Source organism: Marmota flaviventris, chromosome 5, assembly GCF_047511675.1.
Source record: "Marmota flaviventris isolate mMarFla1 chromosome 5, mMarFla1.hap1, whole genome shotgun sequence".
NCBI lineage: Eukaryota > Metazoa > Chordata > Mammalia > Rodentia > Sciuridae > Marmota > Marmota flaviventris.
The window spans coordinates 77844391-77869990 of NC_092502.1; the positions used below are offsets into that span (position 1 = coordinate 77844391).

The 25600-nt window shown below is 35.6% G+C and overlaps 1 protein-coding gene across 3 annotated transcripts in view; it reads left to right on the top strand.

Moving 5' to 3' along the window:
• Nucleotides 1-25600, top strand: part of Efna5 (ephrin A5) — a 279432-nt gene that overhangs the window by 228634 nt on the left and 25198 nt on the right. For all 3 annotated transcript variants that reach the window (XM_027927929.2, XM_027927927.2, XM_027927930.2), the window contains exon 2: nt 1446-1738. In XM_027927929.2, the coding sequence (XP_027783730.1) occupies nt 1446-1738 (293 nt within the window). The remainder of the gene's footprint in view (nt 1-1445; nt 1739-25600) is intronic.

Here is a 25600-nt window from a genome sequence, read left to right on the forward strand (position 1 = left end):
GAGGAATCAGGATTTTCATGTCTGGTGAAACGAGGATATAGAGAGACATAGCTGACATCTCCAAATGTTTTATGGACTACCTTGTGGAAGAGGAATTAGATTTGTTCGCTGTAATTCCAGGCAGCAGAAGTAGGATCACTGGGTAGAAATTACACAGAAGCAGATTTATGCTCAATATAAGAAGAGACTTCCTAACATTTAGAGAGGTCCAAAAATGGAATACAGAAGCTCACCATCACTGGAAAGTGTTCATGCTGAGACTGTCCGACTTGAAGATTATATGGCTTTATGAGTGTCATATTTCAGCAGTAACAGCGTTTTATGATGAACCTTTCCAAGGGCTCAGGGAAGAATTTCCTCACTTGCTAAAAACAAAGGAGTCTAATAGGCTTTTTCACCACAATTTCAGACTGAGAAAGTTGTATCCATCACAATTCCTGTTTTATACGTCACTGGGTCCTATAAAATATTTTTAACTTATAGGGAAAGATATTAAATAGGCAAATATTTGTAAGAATTAAAGCAAAAAATGTGGTATTTTCAACGCTTATGGTGTGTGTATGTATGTGTGCACATGCATTTTGAGTATTTTAGGATGAATTTGCCATGGTTTTGTTATTGTCACCTGGCTTGTGACTTTCACAGCTTACTAGTCCAACCCTAGAATGTGACTTATAAAACCAAAAGAAACAGGGGAAAAGTCATTTATGTAGATGGTTTCAATTTTCTTAATAATGGAAAAGAACATGGCATCAAAAGAGTGATGAGATAAAATGAGTTGGTGACCTAAGCAGAACTAAGAATACTGAACTGGGATCCAAAGTTTTAATTCTGTAGGTCTAGCTCAAATATTCTCTGCTTCATGTTTATGCCTTAGGTTTTTATTTTCCTCTAAAATGAAGATATTGCTTCAGGAATTTTTTAACTTTTACATTTTATGATTCTAATTCTAGCAGTTTAATAGCTCTAATTCTCTACATTTGCATAGGAAATTGAAAATGACCTCATTTATAATTGAAACAATTCAGTAATTTATTGTTCTTTAATTTGCTTATTTATATATTCAGAAATGTTTATTGTGAAACTATCTTAAACGTATGAAAACTTTTCTTCAATGTGTATGATTTTAAGAATAAATGAAAAACAAATCAAAATTCATTTTTGAAAGAATGATGTTTAATGTAATAATTAGAATAAAAGTAAGGCACTTCTTTTTTAGGGTATTTTGAAAGAAACTTAGTGGAATTCATCTGTAAATGGCTTATTGTTGCTTGGATTTAGAACTGCAATATTTCAAACCATTTCCAAAATCATAATAGTGTTCATTAAGAGCTTATTAGACTAAATCCTTTAGCTCTAGAATTATTAAAGAGTGCAACCACTAATTTACACCAGAAACCCCTTCCACCATGAATTATTTCTTCATTTTCTTCTTCTTCCAACAGATTCCAGAGGGGTGATTACCACATTGACGTCTGTATCAATGACTACCTGGATGTTTTCTGCCCTCACTATGAGGACTCAGTCCCAGAAGATAAGACTGAGCGCTATGTCCTCTACATGGTCAACTTTGATGGGTACAGTGCCTGTGACCACACTTCCAAAGGCTTCAAGAGATGGGAATGTAACCGGCCTCACTCTCCAAATGGACCACTGAAGTTCTCTGAAAAATTCCAGCTCTTCACTCCCTTTTCTCTAGGATTTGAATTCAGGCCAGGCCGAGAATATTTCTACATCTGTGAGTATATAGAGATTTATCATGTTGTAGGGCGGCTGCAAGAATCCAGACTAATTTTTTACCCATGTTGCAGAGAATTACAGAGCTGGACTCTGCATTACAGATGTCTCCTTGTAAATGCATACATCATGATCCCTAGATACGTTAGCAGGGAATTGAGAGCACAAATTAGATTAAAGACACAGCGCCTCTTCCCCTATGAAATTGCGTGTCAGCCTATTCAGTGAACCTCTGCTGACTTGTATTTCTTTTAAATGAAAATGGCCAGGACTTCTCCAAAGCTCAGGAAAAGAAAAGAGATTCCTGAAAAAAATTTAAGGGAAATAATTAAATTTACATAGCTTGGAGTCATTGCATTTCTTATTCAGGTGTCAGCAATATCCTTTCAATCATCCACAGTTTTCATGGAGAAAGCCAAAACTCCTGCAAATGTCAGCATGCTGACGATAAATACTCTGTTTGCACCAAGGAGAAAAGACAATTATTAAGAGCAGCTGTGTCTTTAAACAGGAAAAAGTGTGAAGAAGTATCAAGCAAGGGTTCCCAGGGAACTGGTATGAGTGAGTTTCTCACCTGTGAACATTAAGTGACTGTCCTGAGAGAGCTCTACCACTTCCTCAGCAGACTTCTGCATTAATCTCAATGCCATGGCCTTGTTTCTTCTCCATTATTTACACATCACTTCTTCATGCAACAGACTATTATATATTATTGATAAATGTTTCTCAAACTTCACTGTGTACAGAATCATCTGGGGCTCTTGTAGCAATGCATATTCTGACCTGGGTCTGAGGCAGAGCCTGAGATTTCATAGGTATAAAGCTCCCAGGTGGTGCTGATGCTGCTGGCCTATGGACCACACATTGAACAGCAAAAGTGTAGGTAATACACATTTAGGTAGCTGGCTGTGTACCTGGACTTACCTTTGGCCGATATCAAATATTTAGACTAGCCATTTCCATGTAATTTCAGTGTTAACTGAAATAGATAAAGGAGTATTTGTTCATAAGTAGATTAATTGAACAGCTTATGGTGGCTCAGAAATGCTGGGGGTGCAAGATCAAGAGACATTGTCTCCTTTTAGGGTGTAACCTTCTAGTGGGGAATAGACATGTAAATAGAGTATAAATAGACAATTACTACATGAAGATAAATGCAGGAAGCAGCGAGAACTTGGGGGAAGTTGTGCCTCACTTGCTTGGAAGGATCAGAAAGTACAGCTGCACCCAGTGTGCAGAGATGCCAGTAATACCACTCAGTATGCTTAGCCTCAGCTTTTCACCCCACACAAACAAGATAAAGAACATTCCTGCTTTTCTGAGTCATTTCTCAGTTCAAACATCCCCACCCTGGTAGTTTTACATCTACTGAAATTTCTCGCTCCTCTTCTCCTGAATTTTACAATCAGTCAGATTTCATCATCATATGGGTTCTCTCACTTATAATGCAAGTGAATTTGAAAAGGAAATTGAACAGTACCAGTTTTATTATTTCAGTACATTTTTCAGTTGTTAGTCATGAGAAAACATGTAAAAGCCTCGATACTATCTCACATTCGATCCATAAAATAAGAATAAGAATATTGACTTCCACAGATGCAGGAAATACTGGCATACGGTGAATTCACACGTCCTCAGGCACAGCCTGCTCTTGACTCTTGCTGATTTCTTACTTTGTAAAAGAATCTCATTCAGCAAACAAGAAAAAGAGAAGAGGAGGTCTTCAATTATGGGATAGCATCTCATTAATTACCTAACTGCAAAATACTATACTAATGGAAGAAGAAATTATTGCCAGTTTTGAAATTTTCTTATTGGCTTCTTAGATTAAAAGACAACAACAAAAGCATAAACCAAAAGTGAATAGAGAGCACCAAGATGGAAACATACCCACCAGCTAACTGGTTGATTGCATGATTATTAAAAATTATAGAATCCATTGAGGTTCATAAGCAAGATGTTATTATTCAAATATACCCATAGTGCTTATGACTGGTTTTTCCTCATTTGTGGTTAAATTCAATATTTCACTGAAAATCATTATGTGTCTTCTATAACATTCATTTAACAGAGTCATTTAACTGTCAAGGGTTCCTGTCAAAGTAATTGTTCCAAAATGCTTCAAAATATCAAGAGCTTTTTGCTGTTCAGCTGAGTTTAACTTGAATTACTTTTTTAATGAAAGGTAAAATAGCACAAAATTAGCAGCAAAACGACGTTCATTTACAAGAAGCATAGTAGCCTGGTGCATTCAATTAAATTGAATTTCCAACCATGTTTTTGACCCACAAAAGCATCCTTCCCTGTCTTTTCAGTAATAAAAGGGTTTCCTCCCTTTCACCACCAACAGCAGTAGGGGCAGAGCTAACATGGGCGTCTTCCAGACATTTAATGTACTGTGGTCATAATTAAACTAAAGGATTCTTAGGGGAGAATTGACCCTCGGCTGAATTTTCCTCTGTGGAATGAACAAGATGGTTGGGAAATGGCCTTTCTCACACCACCATAGAAGAGGCTTCATGGTCCATCTCAGGAGCAAGCTTAGCCTCCACCCATCAGTTCATAAAATGGTTCTTACCGAGAAAGGAGTATGTTTCAACTCCTCATGGCCTAAGCATCTCTTCCAAATTCTCCAAGACAAAAGAAAGAGGGAAAGAGACCCCATACCCTATTATCTGACCTGCATTAGAGGCTAGAGGGAGGCTTACCTTGTTGTGAGGTAGAGTATCAGAACACAGATACAGACCCAGGTTTGCGGAGGGCAAGGTGAGTATTTCATTGGAATTACCTAAACCTAGAAAGGACACAAATCAGAGAATTCTTATTATGTTATTCTATATCTTCAGCAGAATTATTTCCTAATTTATTTGTGTTTTCTAAAATTAACAATTTAGTAGTAAAAACATCTTATAGGAAGTTGCCAACTTACCTTTAAAATGAAACACCCTTCACAGTCTATATCCTTTCTGCAACCCCAAATATATCTACACTGTTTTCCTTCCCTTTAGAACAGACAGCACATTGAATAGTTATAACCACTCATAATTACAAAGCAGACTAGGGTCATTCCTGAATCTGACAAATACTGTTTTTCATTGGCAGGAGTAACTTGGGTAAGAGGTTTGCATACTAAAGTTTTTACAAAAAGTTGGTGGCTTTCTATCAGTGATAAATTGATAGAACTACCTGTCAACTGACTAAGGTAATAGACTTCCTAAAGAAGAGTAATTTTAGAGTCTTCAAAAATACTCATTTTAGGAATTTCAAAAGTACTAATTTTAGAAATACTTCACATAAATATTAACCCAATATGGGTATGTTTGGAAGAATATTTTCTGCTCTTATTTTTAAATCAGAAAGGATTAAGAGAAATGTTTTAAACACAGGCAATATAAGTTATCTTTTTAAGTACATAGAAATACTGATTTTGAATGTACCCTCTTGTTAAGAAAACTGAGTCTCTTTCTTCCTCTAAGTTGCTGGACAATCTTGGGTAAAATCAGTTAATCTCTCTGGAGCTCTAATTCTGCATCTTAAAAGCATTTGGTTACAATTGATGATTTCAGAAATTTCTTGGCTCTTTAATATCATAATCTCATAACATTTTTTCTAGAGGCTTGTAGCTTTGGAGTAAGAGATAACATGTGTGAAGTGGCCCACTCCAGTGCCTTACTTAGTTGGTGTCAATGAATACCAATTAAAGGGAAATTCAAATGCACACTGCAGAGGTATATTCGAATGGTTGAACTAGTTGTTTCCATGCCACCTGTCCAGTCCCCCATCACCTGTAGTCTCCACTAATCTAGCAAACTCCTATGTGTTTCCTTCTGCTTGTGCTACTGCTCTGTCAAAGCTTTCCAGCAACTTCCCATCTCACCAAAATAAAAGTACAGTCTCTCACCTGGCCAGCAGGATCTTCCATGTCTGTGCTCCTTTCTCTCCCCACCATCAGCCTCTTTGATTTTCTCTTCCACCACTCACTGCCTTATTCTCTCTGATCCATCCATCCTGCCCTCTTTCTTGCTTCACATTCCTGACCAGCGTCAACATCTTGGTGCTTTATTGTCCCTTTGGCTGAGGTTCTCATTTCTCCAGGCATTTACCCCCCCGCCCCACCTTCCTCTCATGTTCTTTAGAGTTGTGTTAAAAGTATCTTCATTAAAGGTTGTCCTGACTTCCTTGTATGAAATTAACACCTCCTTTATTATTCTGTATACTCTTCTCCTCTGTTTTCCCTGAGGTGCTCATCAGCCCGACATTGTCGAATAATGGTCGGTTGTTCATAGCTGTTGTCACTCCATACTGGGTATGATATTGCTTGGTATGTAGTAGATTCTTAGTAAACACGAGTAACTACTGTACCTTTCTAAACACTACAGCACTCCGCGACTCTCAAACCAGAACTACGAGATAGTGTTCTTTTTATGGGTGAAGAAACTGAGGCACAAGGATAGATAACTTGAAAAAGTTTCACACAGATAATAAATGGCTGATCTGAGAGGAAATTAGGTGACTAAGTAACTAAAATAAGTGAAAAGATGAAGTGCTAGGTCTTATACTTCAAAAGGAAAACTATGTTTTATATTTTTAAAAAAGATCAGAAACAAAGAGTACTCACTTTGACATCACTGTTTAGAGAATGCTACTTTATAAACTCTCCCTATAAATCCCAAATCAGATAATACATAAATTTTAAACAAATTTATGCATTTTCAGCTCTCCAAAGGATACTTTCCATCTCCAGGATATATTTCAACTGTATCTTCTTAGATAACTTCAGAAGCCTGAAAAGTTTTATTTTCTAAGAAATTCTTTTTAAGTTTGCTAAATATGTAGTATCCATACTGAATTATGATTGAACAATTGATTCAGGAATTTTAGCATGAATTGAATCAGGAGTTTTAATGAGAGACCCACCAAAAAAAGACAAATGTTATTTAATGAAAAGGCAGAGAATTCTAGCATTTGCTACATCTAATATGTCTGGGAACACTCTATATTTCTATGGACATCATTCTTAAATCCATAATATATAACTTCTTGGGTGCATGTGGTTAACTGCTAATTCTCTGCTTTATGTATTTTAGTTGAAAGTATACAGGTTTGTCATCAACCATGAGGCAATTTTAATATGCTCTACACAATTTTATAAATTAAAAATAGTTTTTTAAATTTCTAAGTGATATCTTATTAAATGATAGAGATCAGCTTCAGAAATTATTTGATTAGCAATATGGCTATTAACTAACCTTTTAAAAGTATAAGAATATTCAGTTAAACAGAGCACACTAATATAAAAAAGAAACTCCTATAGTTAACAGTTGTATGCGTCCTAAAACCTTTTTTGCAGGTGAGTTGTTTGGAACTTAGAATGAAGTTTCTCATAGATGTGTTTATAAAATTCAAGCAAGTGCTCCATAATTCATAATATGAAGAATCTACTTAGCTACACTATTGATAAAAAACTGCCTTTTGAATGAAAAAATATTTTTAAAAAAAATCATTCAGAAGAGTTACTCAATAAATATTCCTCAAATGAATAGATGTTATCATAGTAAAATACATAGAAGGAAGAAGACTTTTTTTTAAAGTATTTGTATGATAATGTTTTTAAAAAGCAAATAACTTTCCCAAGTTTTATTGCCCCCTCTGTAGTAGTTTCCTAGTTTCTTAGTAATGTTTTTGATCATATGTTGGAAATCATCAAAGCAGAGAAGAACACAGTTTAAATTTTTACAAATTTAGAGAAAAGAGCACAGATCACTCCTCCTGCAAGAGGATAGCCAGGGCACTAAAGCTTCCTCCTGTACTCCTAATAGCTACATGACCTTGGCAAATTACTTGACTTAATCCAGCTTTACTCTCTTCATCTGTAAAATGGGTATAATTATAAAAATTATTTATTACAATCTTACCACCAAGACTTAGTTAATGAAATGTTCTTAAAAAAAAAAAAAAGTCAGTCGCTAAAAGGATACTTTCAGGAATCCATATCCAAAGAATTTTGAATCCTTCATAGTTAAGGTAGCTTGAACAGCTCAGATTGATAACTTTTATTTAAAAAGAAAATCCTAATGTCATAAAGATTAAAAAGAAGTTTAATATTCTTAAAGAACATTATGGAGGGTCTGGGGTTGTGGCTTAGTGGTAAAGCGCTTGCCTAGCATGTGTGAGGCACTGGTTTCAATTCTCAGCACCACATAAAAATAAATAAATAAATAAAAGATTCATCCACAACTAGAAAAATACATTTTTTTTTAAATATTTATTTTTTAGTTATCGGCGGATACAACATCTTTGTTTTTTTTTTTTTGTATGTGGTGCTGAGGATCGAACCCGGGCCGCACGCATGCCAGGCAAGCACGCTACCGCTTGAGCCACATCCCCAGCCCCAGAAAAATACATTTTTAAAAAAGAACATTATGGGCTAGAGGTCTTCATTCCCCTTTACATGTCTATTTTTTTTTGTTTGTTTGTTTTTTTAATGTGGTGCTAAGGATCGAACCCAGGGCCTTGCATGTGCTAGGCAAGCGCTCTACCGCTGAGCCACAACCACAGCCCTAGATGCCTGTTTTTTCTAATTGACTTTCATTGGTAATCTATATTACAAATTATTTTGTTCTTTATAGTTTATACCAATCCACCTTTTTACTGAAATTTTCTTATTGAAATAAATGAGTGTCAAAACATCATAATTAGCAATGCAGGAGGTAATCCTTTTCACTTTATACTACTTTACTCTTGCAGGAGAGGTGATCTGTAAATACAACATATGTTCATCTGTTCATTTGTTTGTTCTTCCTTTTTTTTTTTATTTTCCCCCTTGTCCGAGGGTGCTGTACCACTGAGCTATATCCCCATCCCTTTTCATTTTTTAAAGTTTACTCTGAGGAGGGGTCTCACTAAGTTGCTAAGGCTAAACTTGAACTTGCAATTCTCCTCCTCAACCTTCTGAGTCTCTGGGTTTGTAAGTGTGTGTCGCTGTACCCAGTACAATGTACTTTCTTAAAATGAAAAACTCAATACATGTTTCAATATGTATATGCATTTTACTTTTGTTCTTGGAAAATATTTTTTATTACTGAAGGCTTATTTTAGCATTATTATATGTAGCATCAACTCTGCTGAGATTCAGGTTTGTTTTATTTTTTCAACTGAAATTTCCAGTAGGACTATGGTCAGATAATTTGTTCACTGCCTCTATTTGTTTTTAGGTATGGGGACCCAGAGGATGGTCTTTCAAGGCACATTTGTATTAATCAGGAAGCAGTAAAGAGCAGTGTTAGGAAATTGAGAAATTTTAATATTTTCTAAAGCAAAAAAAAAAAAATGAAAACTTTTTTTTTTTTTAGTTTTGTTTTATTTTGAAAATAGAAAGGAATAGTTTTTCTCCACTTGGGTACTGGAAATTTTTGAGGGATTGTATTAGGTCTGTCTCTGAAAATAGTCTTTTTATTCCCTTTGTATACTTCCACAGGTCTTTAGTGAACCTGCAAGAATGCACCTTTTCATTTAAAGAATGAGTTTAGAGAATTGTGTCTGTTTCAAGCTGTCCCTAGCCATCTTTCAGGAAAGCATGAATGGATTTCAAGGGCTCTTAAATTAAAGTTAAATGAAGAACCTGAAAGAGGATATTTAGGGACTTCAGGATATTTTTCTGTGTTAATTATAATTTTCTGTTATGAGAACAATTGTTTATTGCCAGGTGCCTGTTAACCTTCCGAATAGAAAGCTCAGCATCAGCCAGGTCTGTCAGAGCAGATGCTGCTCCCATGCTTTGTAGAGGTTTCACCCGATGCATTTCAGATAGTCTGGATGAAATCAAAGGAGAAAAAAGCAATGGACAGGAACAAGATATTTAAAGGAACTTCATTTTTTTAAGCAATATTATTTGGTCAAGTCATAAGAATTTTTTTAAAGAAATACATGCCCTGTTAAATACTAGATGCAAGGATGATTCAAACTCAACTACTGTTAAAAAGAATCAGATAAATTAATACCAGGTCTGTGAAAAAGGAATCTGGAGCAAACACAACTGCTTAATAGATTTTGACATTGGGAGCATTCTTAAAGATTGCAAAGGGAGTCTTAAAAGCTGTTGAATAATTGGGACTTGATGGAAATTCATGGTATCAACCACAAGAAACTGAAGACTCATGAGCATCCTTCTCATTGTCTGAATTTTTCAAAGGCTGCGACATTCAGATAAGAAGTTCAAAAACAAAATAATTTGTGTTTGTACTCCTTTTAAGAATTCAAAATGCTATTAGGAGACAGAGGAAGCATGTAGAGTTCTGGCCTCCGAAGGGGTGAGAAGGAATTATGTCACCTTTTGCTTCCTTTTACCACACTGAGAATAAATGCTGAATGGGAAACGAATTAAAGGATTGCTCCTTTTATCCCTAAATGTCAAAAGTGGCCACATCTCCTAGAGAAATAACACACCTGATTAATTGTGTAATTTCACAGAGAAGCAGTAATTCTTGGCCTTATAAACATGTAATGTACTAATTTGGTTTCAGACTTAACGGAAAAGAGTTTAATGAGCTGCTGCATTGTGTGTATGTGTGGTGTTACATAGAGCAGATGCCAAGAGAAATGGAAATAACATGCCAGTGACACTTGGAATAACAGTGTTTATACTTCATTGACTTTGGGTTGTCAGCATGCTATTCTCTGTGTTTCCCTTAGTAACTTATTAAGGCAACTGAACTTCGGTGTGATGATGTGTAAGTGTCATTTGTTGTAAATTACACAAGCACGCACACAGCAAATGCATAGCCAATCTTCAGGGAGGAAAATACTTTCTAGCATAGACGATCAAAATCTTATCCATGAGACATGCACACAGAGTGAAAGGTGACTCTGAACACGGTGCAGGCTGGAAGAACAGGACTGTGGTCTTTCATCAGAAGAAATACTATTTCTACAGATTTTCCCACTCATCTATTCTTGCTCTATTTTAACAGAATGGTCGTGTAACTCTTGGTTTGAAAGTTGTCATACAGCCTCACAGCAGGCTTATATTATCTACAGAGTTCTTTATGAGGAAATATAAATCACTACAAATGAGACTTTTCACAGCCAGAGATATGTAGAAATGTGTGTCAGTGCTTTGCTGGCTTGCTAAAAAATATCTCTAGGCTCTGAAGCTCTCTCACAACTCATCTCTGCTCCCTACCCTTTTGGGAAGCAATTCTCAAAACTTGAGATTTATGATCCAGAGAGCTGATAGTGGCTATAAAGTTTTCTATTTTCTCTTTTCTTTAATATTAATGCAGAGAACGAAGCATTATCATTCATTATTTTAGTTCACGAGTATCCTGTGGGCTTGAAATATGGTTACTGGGGATATGGCTTACCTCCGTTTAATAGGGGAAATATGTGGACTTTGGCAACAGGCTGCTTTTCCAGTGAATATTTTTAGGCAGATTGTATAAAATTCACATTAGGAACCGAACTTTAATATATATGCTGTTTTCAGGTTTGGTTGTAAAATTTAAAGCTTTACAAAATATTAATTCATTCTTAGTCCCCAAAGTAAAATATCATATATTGGCAAACAGTCAACCAGTCTATTATTGTTAGAAATTGGAGTGATAATATCTTTTCATTTTACTATTTTCATAGATGTACAATATTTTCAACTACTTTTATCTACATTAATATTAGTTAAATTTAGTTTTAAGTTGGCATTTCTTTTTGTATGCAAATTCTTTAAAATGACAGCATGCTCAAAATCATTAAAAAAGAACATAGTTTTCAATTTAAACTTGCCCAATTTTTATTACCTCTAATACCAAGCTTCTAATATAAATTTGCTTTGCCCGATTTTTAACATTTCTTCTAAAGTTTATTTTCTCCTAAAGTAAATTGTCACAGATTACCTCTGAAATCTGAATTGATGAGGTTTCACTGCATATATCATGTTTTGCTTTAACAGTTTCAGTGGGTCTTCGCCCTTAAGTTCAGAAATTCTTGCACTGTTCTAGATGAAATTTTAAGAAACCAATCTCAACAAGTAGAGTAAAACTAGAGGCCAAAAATGTGGGTGGGCAAATGTTCTACATTGAACAGAATGCCTAAATGTCCTGCTGTATATGCCTAGTCAATGAGTTTAGCTTGTTTTGAGACAGTGATGAATCCTGCAGTGACTTAGATTAGCCTTTTGCTAAAGGTTTACTTATGCCTTGCCTAATAACCTGCTCTTCTAACTCTTGTTCCAATCACTGTGATTTTAGTGACTTAGCTTTTATTGTTACATACTATGTGCCAGGCCCAATGCTGAGGTCTTAACAGGTTTTAACTCACCAGATCCTCCTCTGTGAGGTAGGTATTACTATTATTCTTGTTGTGTAGATGAGGACAGTGGGGCTCAGTGAGGTTAGGCAAACTGCTTGAAGATCACATAGTAATGGCAGGGTGCAGTGATGCCACCTGTAATCCCAGCAGCTCAGGAGGCTGAGACAGGAGGATTGTGAGTTGAAAGCCAGCCTCAGCAATGGAAAGGCTGCTAAACAACTCAGTGAGACCCTGTCTCTAAATAAAATACAAAAAAAAAATAGGCCTAGGGATATGGTCGAGTGCCCCTGAGTTCAATCCCTGGTACTGCTCCCCCTGCAAAAAAAAAAAAAAAAAAAGATTGCATAGTAATGATGTCAGGATTCAAACCCATGCAATTTGCCTCCAATCTAGGCTCTTTATTCATTTATTTCATAATTTAAAACAAAATTAGTTGCTAGGGATGTAATCCAGGGCTTCGTACATATTATACGCACTCTGTACCACTGAGCTATATCCCAGCCTCATAATAAACATTTTTAAAGAAGTGAAAATGAGACTGCTTTCAGACACCATTGACAAATCATTATGTACGTCCTACCTCAACCCTGGAAGTTAAGGCGTATTCTAAAAGTAGCTAATGTGAAATATATAGTAAATTTCATGTTACCTTATTCCTGAGATTCACATACTAAAAGATTTATGGGTTTTTAAAAGAAAGCAGAACACTCTTAAATTCTTTGTGAGGTCAGGATATGATGACATAATAAGATGTGTCATTTACCATTTCTCCTTCAATTGTGATGAAAATGCTTAATGATTAGTGAGACTATTGAAAGTATATGTCTCTTTGGCGCCCTGTGTCATTTTTCAGTGTTAAATTTCATTAACAGAATCAATACCTCCATGTAGACATGGGAGGATATATTGCAAAGCCTTGTGATCAACTGTCTCGACACTACAGCTTGTTAATATGACCTGCCAGGGATGGCCTTACCTCCTTAAGAGCACAGGGGTTGCCAATTTTTGTAATTATTGTTAGTTGTCACTGCTGATGCTATTGCTCTTGTTATTTAAGATTTGCCATTTTATTTTTAAGCCAGGGGTACTCTAAAACTGAGCTGCATCCACTAAGTTGCCCAGGCTGGCCTCAAACTTACAATCTTCCTGCTCCACTTTCTGAGTCACTGGGATTGCAGGCATGTTCTGTGCCGAGCTAGATCCACCACTCTTTCATAGACTTGGAGTTATTATACATCTTCATAAAGTTGAAATTATTATACATCTTGGCAGGAAAAAAAGAGAGAGGGGCAGAGATTCTATAATGAGAAGGGCCACTTTGAGAATTTATGACCTTTTAGATTCTTTAAAATGAAGTTCAGGAGTTGTGGTAGCCACAAGCAGCACCAGTATTTTACATAGAAGGGGTCTGGGTGCTGGCTCATAAGAGTGGTTGCCCTGAGACAATGGCCCCGCTTCCCCCCAGGGAACAAGCTTCATGCAGCTCATGTGAATTTCTTCTTACCTGCCTCCCCCTCTCCTGATAAGAAAACCAGAACAGAAAAGACAGTTGTTTTAGTTAGCTCTTTTGCTGCTGAGACTAGAAAACTTGACCAGAACAATTTTAGAGGAGGAAAGGTTTATTTAGGGACTCCCAGTTCATGGTTTCAAAAGTCTCAATCCATAAGGGGCAGGCTCCATTCCTCAGGGCTTGAGATGAGGCAGGACATCATGGCAGAAGAGTGTGGTAGAAGGAAGCAGCTCACATGGTGATCGGGAAGCAGAGAGAGAGGTCTCCCCTTTGATACAAATATATACCCCCAAACTACACCCCCCCCCCAATTCCCACCTCCTCCAGCCACACCCTACCACTTCAGTTACCACTCAGTTAATCCCTGTCAGGGAGTAATTCACTGATTGTGTTAAGACTCTTACAACCCCATCGTTTCTCCTCTGAGCTTTCTTGCATCGTCTTACATGTGACCTTTTGGGGGACACCTTATATCTAAACCGTAACAGGGACCAATGAAAATATGGATCTGACTAAAATAAAGAGAATTTGGAAAACAACACCACATAGATTGGGCAAGGTTATGGAGAGCCATTAATTCTTGTCTGAAGAAGTTGTAGGAACTACATGTTCTTGGAAGGAAAACTGGTTTGAGCTTATCATATAAATACATTGAAATCATTTGTTTTAGGGTTAGCTGTTTGCTGGTTATATAATAATAGCTACCATTATTATATAACAATGGGAGTCATTATTCTTCTACATGTTTATATGTTCTATCTCATCCATATCTTAGTGCAACTATGTGTTAGGCAATATTATTTTTCCCATTTTACAGATGAGGAAACTGAGGCACAGACAGATCAAATACCTTGCCTAAAATCATACTATTCATTTGTGGTGGAGTCCAGTTTTGAGCAAAGGAATTTTGACCTTATAGTTTCTGGTCTTAGCTCTTATCCATGAGTGAGAAGTAATGTTCCAAAATGTTTTTCAATAATAGGACTGGTATTTGTGAAGAAATTATTCTGATCTCAGATATTTAATACCCTTTACTTGAATTTCTGTTTTTTCTATATTGCCTTCAGCTCCTTCGCCATAGATGTCCAGTTTTAATTTTTTTGCATAGGCTTTTATGATGTTTATATTAAGTGGAATTGCTAAATCAATAACATTTGCTGGATTATTAGTTTAATCAAATAGCAGAATTTCTGACCTTTTGGTGTGATGTGTTTATTATTAAAGTCCATTTTAGAAGATTTATTGAAGCTATTTCCTGAAATATTTATATTATAAATGTTCTATAAATCCATTTATTAAATTCTTGTTGGAGCTGTCTGTACTTGTGCATCATTATTTTCGTAGAAAATCTTTAGTGGCTATAGAGGGACACACTTCAGTATTATATTTTACTTTCTTATTAGTGAAGCATTTCATTAGTGTTTACTGTGCTATGTTTACCCAGTGGGCCAATGTAGCAGACACTGTAGAGTGACAAGGTGAAATATTTGATGCCATTTTTTGTTCTTCAGGAGCTCAACATCTAACATGGGAAATATCCATGAAGATAATTGCAAAATGGAAACTAAATATTACAAGATTAGCACTGTTCATAATTGAGAGAAATTACTTCAGGAGGAAGAGAGTAAAGATGTAAAGTGTTGATTTGAGAGGCAAGATGAAATTCAGGTCTCAGGGCTTCCAACACTATGCCAACAGGAGTAAATCACCTGTGTGGGTAGAGGTATAAAACTACAGATTCTTGGAACTCAATTCAGAAAGTCTGAATCATTCCATTTTATGAGGTGACAATTTAGAGATCCATTTTAAATGAACTTTCCAGCTGTTTTTCCTGCAGGTGATTATACCATACTTCGGGTTTAAGGCGAAAGTGCATGGTTCTGAGTTCAAAATACTGAGGAAATGGGTACTTAGAGGATTTGAATGAATGGAAAGATCCTGTTGACAGCAGCTTCAGTCTTGAGAAAAGGCAGAATTTGTTAAGTGAATGTTGATACAATCCCAGGAACTCTGCTTAAAAAAAGATCATACTGGGATAAAGACTTTGAGATTCTGGGATTCATCTCATTTTCTTAATTACCTTTATTTTATTTATTTATTTACTTACTTACTTATTTATATGGGGTGCTAGGGATCAAACCCAGCTGCTTGCATGTGCTAGCCGGGCGCTCTACCACTGAGCCACAACCTCAACTGGATTCATCTCATTTATGACAGTCATCATAAAACCTTCCTTTGCTTCACCAAACAAACTGTCTCATTTGCTTCATCCATAAATAACACAGTTTAACTTGGCCGATGCAAACAAGACCTATGTAACCCTGTGGGATTTTTTGTAATTCTTGTACATTTAAAAAATTATATTATAAAATTTCTTTTACAAAGTAGTAAGCTCCATAAGTAAAAAAGAGAATCAGAACGTCACACACAAAAAAAGTAGAAAACAGGCAAGATATCAAAGTGATAAGAAATATTCATTTTTGGACCAACAGTTGAGAAGGAAAATGTATACTTAGAGAGAAAAGAAAGGATAGTGATCCTATTCTGAAGAGTATTCTGTAATTTTCTATTTATATAACATGAGGCTTTTGGAAGTGCATTGAAGAAGTCAGTGCCTATTGTCTGTGACCTTTTGTGCTTGTCAGTTTGTTTTCCTCTCCCTGATGTCAGTTAGAGCCTGATGAAAAAGAAGTATGTCTAAATGGAGCAATGATTTGGTTATGATTAAAGGTCAACAGTGATGTGTATTTAATCACCATTTACCACTTATATATTGGGTTAGACAGTAGTCATTTTTAAAGCCATATAATATGCAATGATTCCTACAAAATAAGCCTATTATGTCATAGATTCCTTTATAAATAATTTTTGCATTTAGAAAAAAAAAAGAAATAAGAATAAGGGATCTAGGTCTTGAGCCCACCGCTTACTAGGTGTCTTAAGTTGGACAGGATATTTCAATCTATGCTTCAAGTTGTCCATATGTAAATGAGTTGAAGTGCTAGTTTAATAAATGGTATTCTTAATATTGATGTTTGAAAGGCAATTAGTTACTTTCCTCATTCTGTCAAAATTAATGGTAGCTTCCATGACAAATTTTTATGGGTATTTTAAATTATACATTTGCATGTGTTAAAAATAGTTCCTTTCATCAACTAGTTTGAAATACACTGATGGTCAGAAATAACTCACTGTCATTTACTCACAAGAGCATTTTTCTCACAATTTTAGCAGCATCAAATATGACCAAAATATATTAATTCAGTTCAAAAGGTATTAATTCAGTTCACTGGGCTCATTTATTTTTCTATAGTGGTAAAGATGTAGAAATATCAGGCCAGTCACTTAGAGAACCATTCTTTGGGTCACATCCAAATCTGCAGTGGTCAGTTGAATGCATACAAAATATTTTCAAGTGCTAACTAGGAAATTGCTTTACCGTTTTGTGCACCTGTTTTTTTTTTTTTCCCCATAGATTTTCATACCTGAAAAACATGGAGAAATGTTCTTTTCCTAAATTGAAAAACTCAGCTGTAGTCTAAATGAAATGGGATAAATTATCTTTTTCACAATTATCCATTAAAGAGAGAATTAGAATTAATATTAATCACAGATGTTTCATCAAGTTTTATTATCAACCAGATTGACTGCCAAAGTGCTTTCTGGAAGACATTTTCTCTCCCTCCCCCACCTGCTACTGAGAACAAACTGTTATTATGGGTCCTTAGATAAAGATTAATGGTTTTGGCAATTCATTTGAGGAAATCCATATTTTACTGTACATTCCACTTCAGTTCAAGGCATCGCTGAAAAGCATGGTTTGTCACTTCACTGATAAAATTATACAGGGAAGACACATGATAAAATAATTCTTTCTACAATCAGAAGCAGGTTAATCAATAAGCCCCCAAGGTTGGCATCATCCAATCCCATATTTTGAAAATTTGGCAAACCTTGTTTATAGGTAAAATAGGCAAAATGCCAATGTAATCCTGCTATTTTAGGATTTATATTTTACCCATTATACCTAAATTACCTTAATATGACTTTTTATTTTTGTGACTATTCTCTGGAATAACTAATTACCAGAGGTGTGGCCCGTAAAATAATTACCAACATTTGATGCTCCATTAATGTGCAGAGTACACCATAGATAAGTGCCATATTCATTAAGAGTCTCTACTTGTAAACAACATTTATCAATTCTAGGTACCTTAAACAAAAAGGCAAATTTATTTTTCTTTCTAAAGATGTAGATATTTTAATTGAACACCTCAGGATGGACAGGAATCAAGACATTGCTGGGCATCTAGAGCCCAAGAACAATGACTATCTCAGGATACAGCCATTTGATTTTCTCAAGTCAACCATTTCTCCATTCCTATGTCATCCTACTCAGAATTCAAATTCCTGGGGGAAAAGAATTTGATTGGCATCTATGCCTGTCCTTTGGAAAAAATAGAGGACTTGATTGACAGCCTGAAGACCGCATGGAATAAGGAAAAAATTCTTCAAAGTTTTTCTTGCTAGTTTGTTTTTCCATCCAAGCGAGATAGGCAGTGATGCCGAGTAGGCAAAAACAACCACTGCCCAAAATAGGAGTGTATTTCACTGATGAATAGTAAGGTAGAATATGTGGAATGTTTCAAAACAAAGAGAAAACCCATGTAGAAAATCCTTTAAGTACAATAGAGGCAGAGCACGAATTCACCACTTATATTTCTAGTTAGTTGCATAGTAATATTCATTGCAATATTTTTCTAGTTTTGTACATTTGTCTAGTACGTTTGTGGCTTCACCAAGGTCAACAAATAAAGGAATATGGCTTATATTTTCAGTTAAGATTTTTCTCACATTTAATTGCTTTTCTTTCCTTGGATGGAGAGAACATGAAAAAAAGCAGAAACTCCAAGATAAACAATGGAAAATACCTATTAATTTCCAACTTTATTTCATTGGCATCAGTAAAATGTAAGAATTGCAGTGGTCTGAGTTAAGCCCATTTTCTGCTACTGCCCGATTCTAGTCAGATCTAGGATCACTAACATAACTGGGTTCATTTTTTTTTCAACTGTGTAAAAGGAGATTGGAGATCCCAAGGTGGTTCCAAGGAATGGTGAAAATTATTAAAATGTTAACAATTTCTGAAGTCAAATTTAAGTCAAGTTTGGGAAATTTTGTTAAAATTAAATTTTCTCCTGAAAGACTTTCTGCCTTAAATAGGATACTATACATTGTAACTCTCCCACAAAGTGGTGCAATATGAAGTGTTCACACAATTTAGTAGACCTTGGTTATTTTTTTTTTTTGGTCACACAGCAACAGGGATTTGACTTTTGTGGGATCAGGTTAAATTATTTATAAAATCCCATTTAGATTTAAAGTATACTAAGTATATACACTTCCTACTCATGAAAACTGTGAAATCCATTTTAATACCATTTATCATCCAATCTTTTCTGTCTGGTCAGTGCAACCAGACTTTCTGTATTGTTAAACCCACATACTTGCATCTACTCCTCTTTTGAGAAAAGCAACAAATCCAGGCTATTGTTTCTTTTTTTCAAAGACTCATATGTCTTACACCACTTAAATTCCACTGGCCATTCCTACAAGAGATCTTTTAATAACTTTTATTTCTTCTCTGAAATCTTATTTTAAATTCAGATCCAAAATATGAAGACAAAACTATGGTTAGATATAAGGAGTAGAACAGTTTAATGCGTGTCCGGGTTGTACTGTGCTGCAGATTTTGTTTCCTGAGATAAACCTGTGTACCTTGCCTGCTCTTCTGTACATACATAGATTTATAAGCTTTATGCTTTTGACTCAGCATTTTTTTTTTTTTTGTACCAGGAATTGAACCCAGAGCCTCTTAACCACTGAGATACATCCCAAGTCCTTTTTAATTTTTTTTTTTTTTTTTTGAGACAAGGTCTTGCTAAATTGCTGAAGCTCACTTTGAACTTGTGATTCTCCTGCCTCAGCCTCCCAAGCTGCTGGGATTACAGGTGTGTGCCACTGCACCCAGCTCACAGCATATTCTTAATTGAACGTCATCTCATGTTAATGGACCATTAGTCCACTAAATCACTAGTTCAAATCAAGGATTAGTTTCCCAAATTATTTTACTTACAAGCCTAGTTTACATTCCCTCTCATATCCTTTGATGAAAATATTAATGCCTTAGAATGACCAAGCTGGGTGCTGGAGAAGGAGAGCCACTCACTTATATGTCTTCCAAGTTGGTTCTGGACATTGATAATCCTACTTAATCAATGAATAATTAGCCAATTTTGCTGTCCCCAGTTGCCCATAATAGCTTTTCATCTGGTCTCTCGTTGTTCTACAAAAGGCATCATGCTGCCTTACAAAGCTGTAACAGGGCATTATCCTCACTGCACCCTGATGAGTCCTTCTGCTCTCTCACAGGTCCAATATCAGGGTGGGGTGTTTATGGTGTTTTTCATGGTTGGGTTCTGACTGCTGGGTCTCACACATTCCCCACATTTTGACATTTTATGAAGCAACTCTAGGATTTAAATATATAAGGGGCTTCTCACATCCCAAACACTGGTAAAGATGAACAGTGAGATATAATCTTGTCATAAAAGCTCAATCCTAGGTATCCTACACCTACATGACACAGTTATTCAGCACATGCTCTTTGAACTACTTTGTGTTTGGTACTATATTCAGATTCACAAGTGCATCCAGATTACCAAAAGGCCCCCTGCATTAAACATGCCTCTTTGGCAGTTTTTAATGTCTGTGTTCAAGCTCTATGTGGAGTTTAGCACCTTGGACTAGGTTCACTAGTTCAAAGAAGTTTCAAATTCTGTATTTTACTCTTTACAGTGTAAGGTCCTGAAGGCATGGACTGCATTTTCTTCTTTCTTATTGTAAATACAGTGGCATAACAGAAGTGAAGGATGGGATGGTCTATCCACATAAGAGTCCAGGGGATTCAAGACTCTCTTACTCAGAGTTAGGGCAAGGATGGCTTTGACAGCAAGCCACCAAGGCTTTGACAGGAGCAGTCTTGCTTTATGGAAATTCTGATCTGTGTAAATATGAAAAAAATGACCAGGCAGATGCTGCTAAGTATTTTTAAATTTTTGTTGTCTAGAGAAAGTTTTCAACTGAATTGGGGTAGAAAGAACGTACTCTTTGTTTTATTTCCTTGAGGAAATTTGTATAGTTCCTTATCATTTTAAACAAGCATGGCAAGGGAAAATTAGGATTTTATAAAAGTTAAATTGTAGAGTGATCATGCCATTTACAAAAATAATATGATCTTTAATAGCCCTAGAGCATTTTTAAAAACAATTTGATTCCTGAAAGTCCAGTTTAAATATACTTTTCAGGATTAGAATTGATGTAAGGGGTTTAAAAAGTTGAAAATTTTGAAAAGATAGCTATAGGTAAATGGAAAGAACATTTCTTTGAAAATAAGATATAATTCTTGAAGCCCTAAGAATTGAGACGAGAATTTTATAAACTTCTTCCTTAATAAGATGGTCAAGGTGGTAGCAACATGTGTGTGTTGTTTCGTGTTGATGGTAATTGTGTGTGTGTGTGTGCAGTTTTGTGGTATTAGCTCTGGCATAGGCTAACATCATACTTGCACAGATACACTAATAAGCTTCATAGAGAGTAGGAGATGGTGGCTATTTATGAGAAATATCAGTCCTATAACTTCATTAGTATCTCAAAATAGTATCATAGACCCTCTCTTACCCCTGTGTTTTTCAGAAATAGAATCATAAAGCAGAAGTTGTAAAGTGCCTCCCATTTTCCATCAGGAGTAATATCTTAATTGATACTGTCTTTGACCATGTATTTGAGAGAAAATAAATCATAACCATGACAGACCTTATGTTAGAGGCAAGATACAGCAACCATAATCTTCTGTAGTTATTTAAAATAGTAAAATTATACCTTTTCTATAAAAGGGACATAAATATATTACACACATTGATTTTTCATGTACTATGAAAAATATGATCAGAAAATAAAAATTCGGCTGAACTATTTCAGAAATTTGAGCAGGACCACTTATAATATAAATTCATTAAACATTTAATTCCTAATAATTTTGTTCTTGGTATTTAAGAGGAACTTTGGGGATATCATTTGTTCTAGTTCTGTCCCAGGTAGTTTGCTGAATGCTTTTCTCTCTCTCTCTCTCTCTCTCTCTCTCTCTCTCTCTCTCTCTCTCTCTCTCTTTTCTTTTGGTAATTGGGATTAAATCCAGGGGCACTTTACCACTGAGCCACATCCCCAGTCCTTTTTATTTTAAAACAGGGTCTCGCCAAGTTGCTTAGAGCCTTGCTAAATTATTGAGGCTGTCCTTGAACTTGTGATCCTGCTGTCTTGGCTTCCTGAGTTGCTGGGATTACAGGCATGTGTCAAGGCATCCTGCCTCTCTTTTCTTTTGATATAGGCTCATGGGCCGGATCAGCTGCTCAAAGTGCTTTTAAGCAGGATGAGTTCCAGGGAGCCACTCACTCTGCCTTTCCAAACTGCAGAATCTCAGTTTCTTAACCTTGTAAGATGGGGAGACTGATGTAGACAGTCTCCCAGGTTCTCAAACCGTGAGTTCAATGATTCAGTAATTTATACTTCTAGTCACTCTGAGGATTCCAAAGTGCGTAGTAGTTAGATGTTCATGACAATATTCTCCTGCAGGTTCATATCACTCTGTTATGCAATTTCAGCTAATGAGGGCAGTTGCTTGGCATTAGTTAAAAAAAAAAAAAAAAAAAAACAGTCACCAAGAAAAAAAAATTAAGCCCCCATTTTGATTTGCTGCCTGGTTGTTACTTTTGCTGTTATCTGCCTCTCCCTTCGCAGGAATGTTTTAAGCAACTACCAGGTTATTAGTAGAAGTTTTTTTTTCAAAACAACTTTAAAGCCACTGTGCTTTACACAAATATGTTTTTAGTGCATCTTAATTGAATGTGAAGAAAATCCTCAACCTATCTTGAAAACAAAGCCACTTTATTCATATTTATAACAAACTAATGGACCTACTTTCATTGCATGAATTTCTTATGTGTGCTCAGTACTTAAAATTTTTATTTTACTTTTTCTACTCCAAATTTGTGATTTTGTAGGTATTTATAGTAGATCCATAAGCAAACAAGTATTTTTCTTGGGATGACCTTGTCTTTATTCTTTTCTTCCTTATTTAATTCAACAGATGTTTATTGAGTGGCCAGATAATGTTTTACACTTTATAAATACAATGGAGAAAAAAATTGTCAAAGGCCCTGTTTTAATAGAACCTACATTGTACTAGAGGTAGGAGATGGGGTAAGGGATAAGCAGGCAAATAAATAAGCAAGAAATTTGTCTAGTGCTATGATTTAAAAAAACAAAACAGAGTAAAGAGAATAGAGAATATGAACAAGGTGTAATGCCATTTTATACATATAATATTTTATATATGATAGTTAGAAAAGACCCTTATAAAAGTTAACCATGAAGGAGGGACCTGAAAGAAATGAGCAAGCAACTTTTTTCTGTGACAGGAGAATTTTCCAGGCAGAGTGAGCATTAAAAAAACAAGGTCCTGGGGCTGGGGCTGGGCCTCAGCGGTAGAGCGCTTGTCTCTTACATGTGGGGTATTGGGTTTGATCTTCAGCACTACATAAAAATAAATAAATAAATAAAGGTTTTTTTTTTTTTTTTAAAGAGAGAATACATTAAAAAACATAAAACCAGGGCCCTGAGATTGCATGCCTAAAGTGTTCCAGGACTAGTAAGGAGCCTTCATGGCTAGAGCAAGATGAACAAAGGAATAGCTCTGTAAATCTGAGCAGTGTATAAAATTTATATGTATGTATGTAGTGGAATAAAGAGTGATGGTAGACCATATAAGGATGTGGGAGGCATTGGAGGATTTTGAACAGAAAAGTAACATGATCTGACTCTGGTTCTTACAGGATCACTCTAGACTTTTTTTTATCCAGAGTGAAGCAGAATTCTTTGTTTCTCTGGTTAGACAAGAAGCTGTGTATTCATTTGACTAAGTAAAAGAAAATAGGGAGATAGATGGTGCAGGATAATCTTATACATGTCACTGAATGGACATACCTTGACCCAATTCCTATATTGCAGGAAAAAAATTAGAGAGGTATAAAGTCACCCTTATTGAATTTGAAGAATTTACTGTATCTGTTGTTTTCCTGAGGTATCAGAAAAGGCTCTTGATTCTGTCTAGATATAAGGCAGGTGGGTATGGGTTCTGCAGGCCCCTTCCCCAGACAGAGCCCACAATATTGGGATTAGATAGGAGGAATTCCTGCTATGCATCTACATGTTATTTTGGTTCTTGTGCTAAAATATTAACTAGTTTGCTTCTCTTCCTGGCCAGGGTTAAAGCACCTCGGGTGGGAGCAGGCAAGAGCTGTGCATATCTCAAGGGCTGTGCTATGAGGTCAGAGACAACAAGGCCAGCCTGGGAAATCTCTCCTCCCACAGGGGAGTATGTAATGAGTACACTGCCAATTTTCCTGTTTTCTTTTTGGAACATTGGATTACTGTGTTGTGTTTTGTTTCCTGTTTCCTCCTACCTTGGTGCATATGGGTACTTGGGAGTACATCAGTTACGGTAATATAATATTAAAAGGCTTTTTCTTGACATGCACTTGATTAGGAAATATGTGTAGGGCATGTCTCTGCAGGCCAACCCCCACTTGGTTTTCTACTGAAACCTATTGCAAATTCTTAAGATTATATAGTCAAGTTCTACCAAGTTTGAACCTCCCCCTAGACTTTTTTTGGAAGGACTTTAAGAGCTTCTGGGAAATTATGAAACAAATATTTGAAGTAGGGCAATCATGAAGAAAAGTATGATTTATACTGTAAACTGAGATTGTATAGTTTTGGCATTGGAAAGACTTGGAATTGAACATCCATTCTACCATACACTAGCTATGCATGGCATTGGCAGAATACTTATCCTCTTTAAGCCTCGGTTTCCCTGTCTCTAAAATGAGGGTAATACCTGCCTCAAAGGACTGTGCTGAGGATTAAATTTAATAAACCTGGCACAGGTCCTGGTGCATAGAAATAGTAGAAAAATGATGGCGATTATAAAAATATTATTGGTATTGTGCATCCTGAGATACAGTTCCCTCCCACCAAGCTCAAGTCAATTAAGAAATAATTTCATGTTTCTGGTTTGTATTTGGTCCAGTTAAATAGAGAAAAAGAAACATTATGAAAAAATAATATCCTAGAGTAATTGGTGCCAAAAGAATCCTAAAATAAAAATATAAGTCTTGTTATTAATTCCTTAAAACAATCATTTGTAACCATTCTGTGACAGATTTATTGACTACAACATTCATTTAGAAATGCTAAACTAATGAGAGCTCACCATTAGTTGTGATAATGGTCTATCATTTTGAGCTTGAACCATGTGTACTTATTTGGCCTCATTTCAGAATAATAAATTATTTCAAACTCATTTCATTTCTTGAAAATGTCCTTATGATTTAGGTTATAAGTTGGATTATATGGCTAGTATTCCTATAATCTGTCATCCAAAATAAACCATATGATTCTGGGCTATTTTAAAATTGAGAAACTTCAAACATTTTTCAGAAATTACATAAAGGGGTTAGAGGATTTCACTGGCCTCTCATTTACCTTTTAATGCTCATGCTTGATTGTTGTTCCATATAAAGGTTTATTTTCCTTTTAAAATAGCTCTGCACAAAGAGAATATACTGCTAAATACTACTGCAAGGAAATGTTTACAGATGCAAATGACTTCTATTTAGGGAGCTCATGATTAAAATGTGAAAGAATGTGGCACTAGAAAGTATGTGAATAATCTTTGAAAAATCTCACAATAGAATTGAATATAGTATATTCATAATCTAAGATTACAGCTATAGGAGTATGTGTGACTATGTATGTTCTGTATGTTGCAAAAGATGTCCAGTTGAAACTTGTTGGTCTAATTTTACCTTAATTTAGATAAATGAACTGGTTTTATCATTGCAGAGCTGTAATGTGGAATGAACTAGAAGGCCA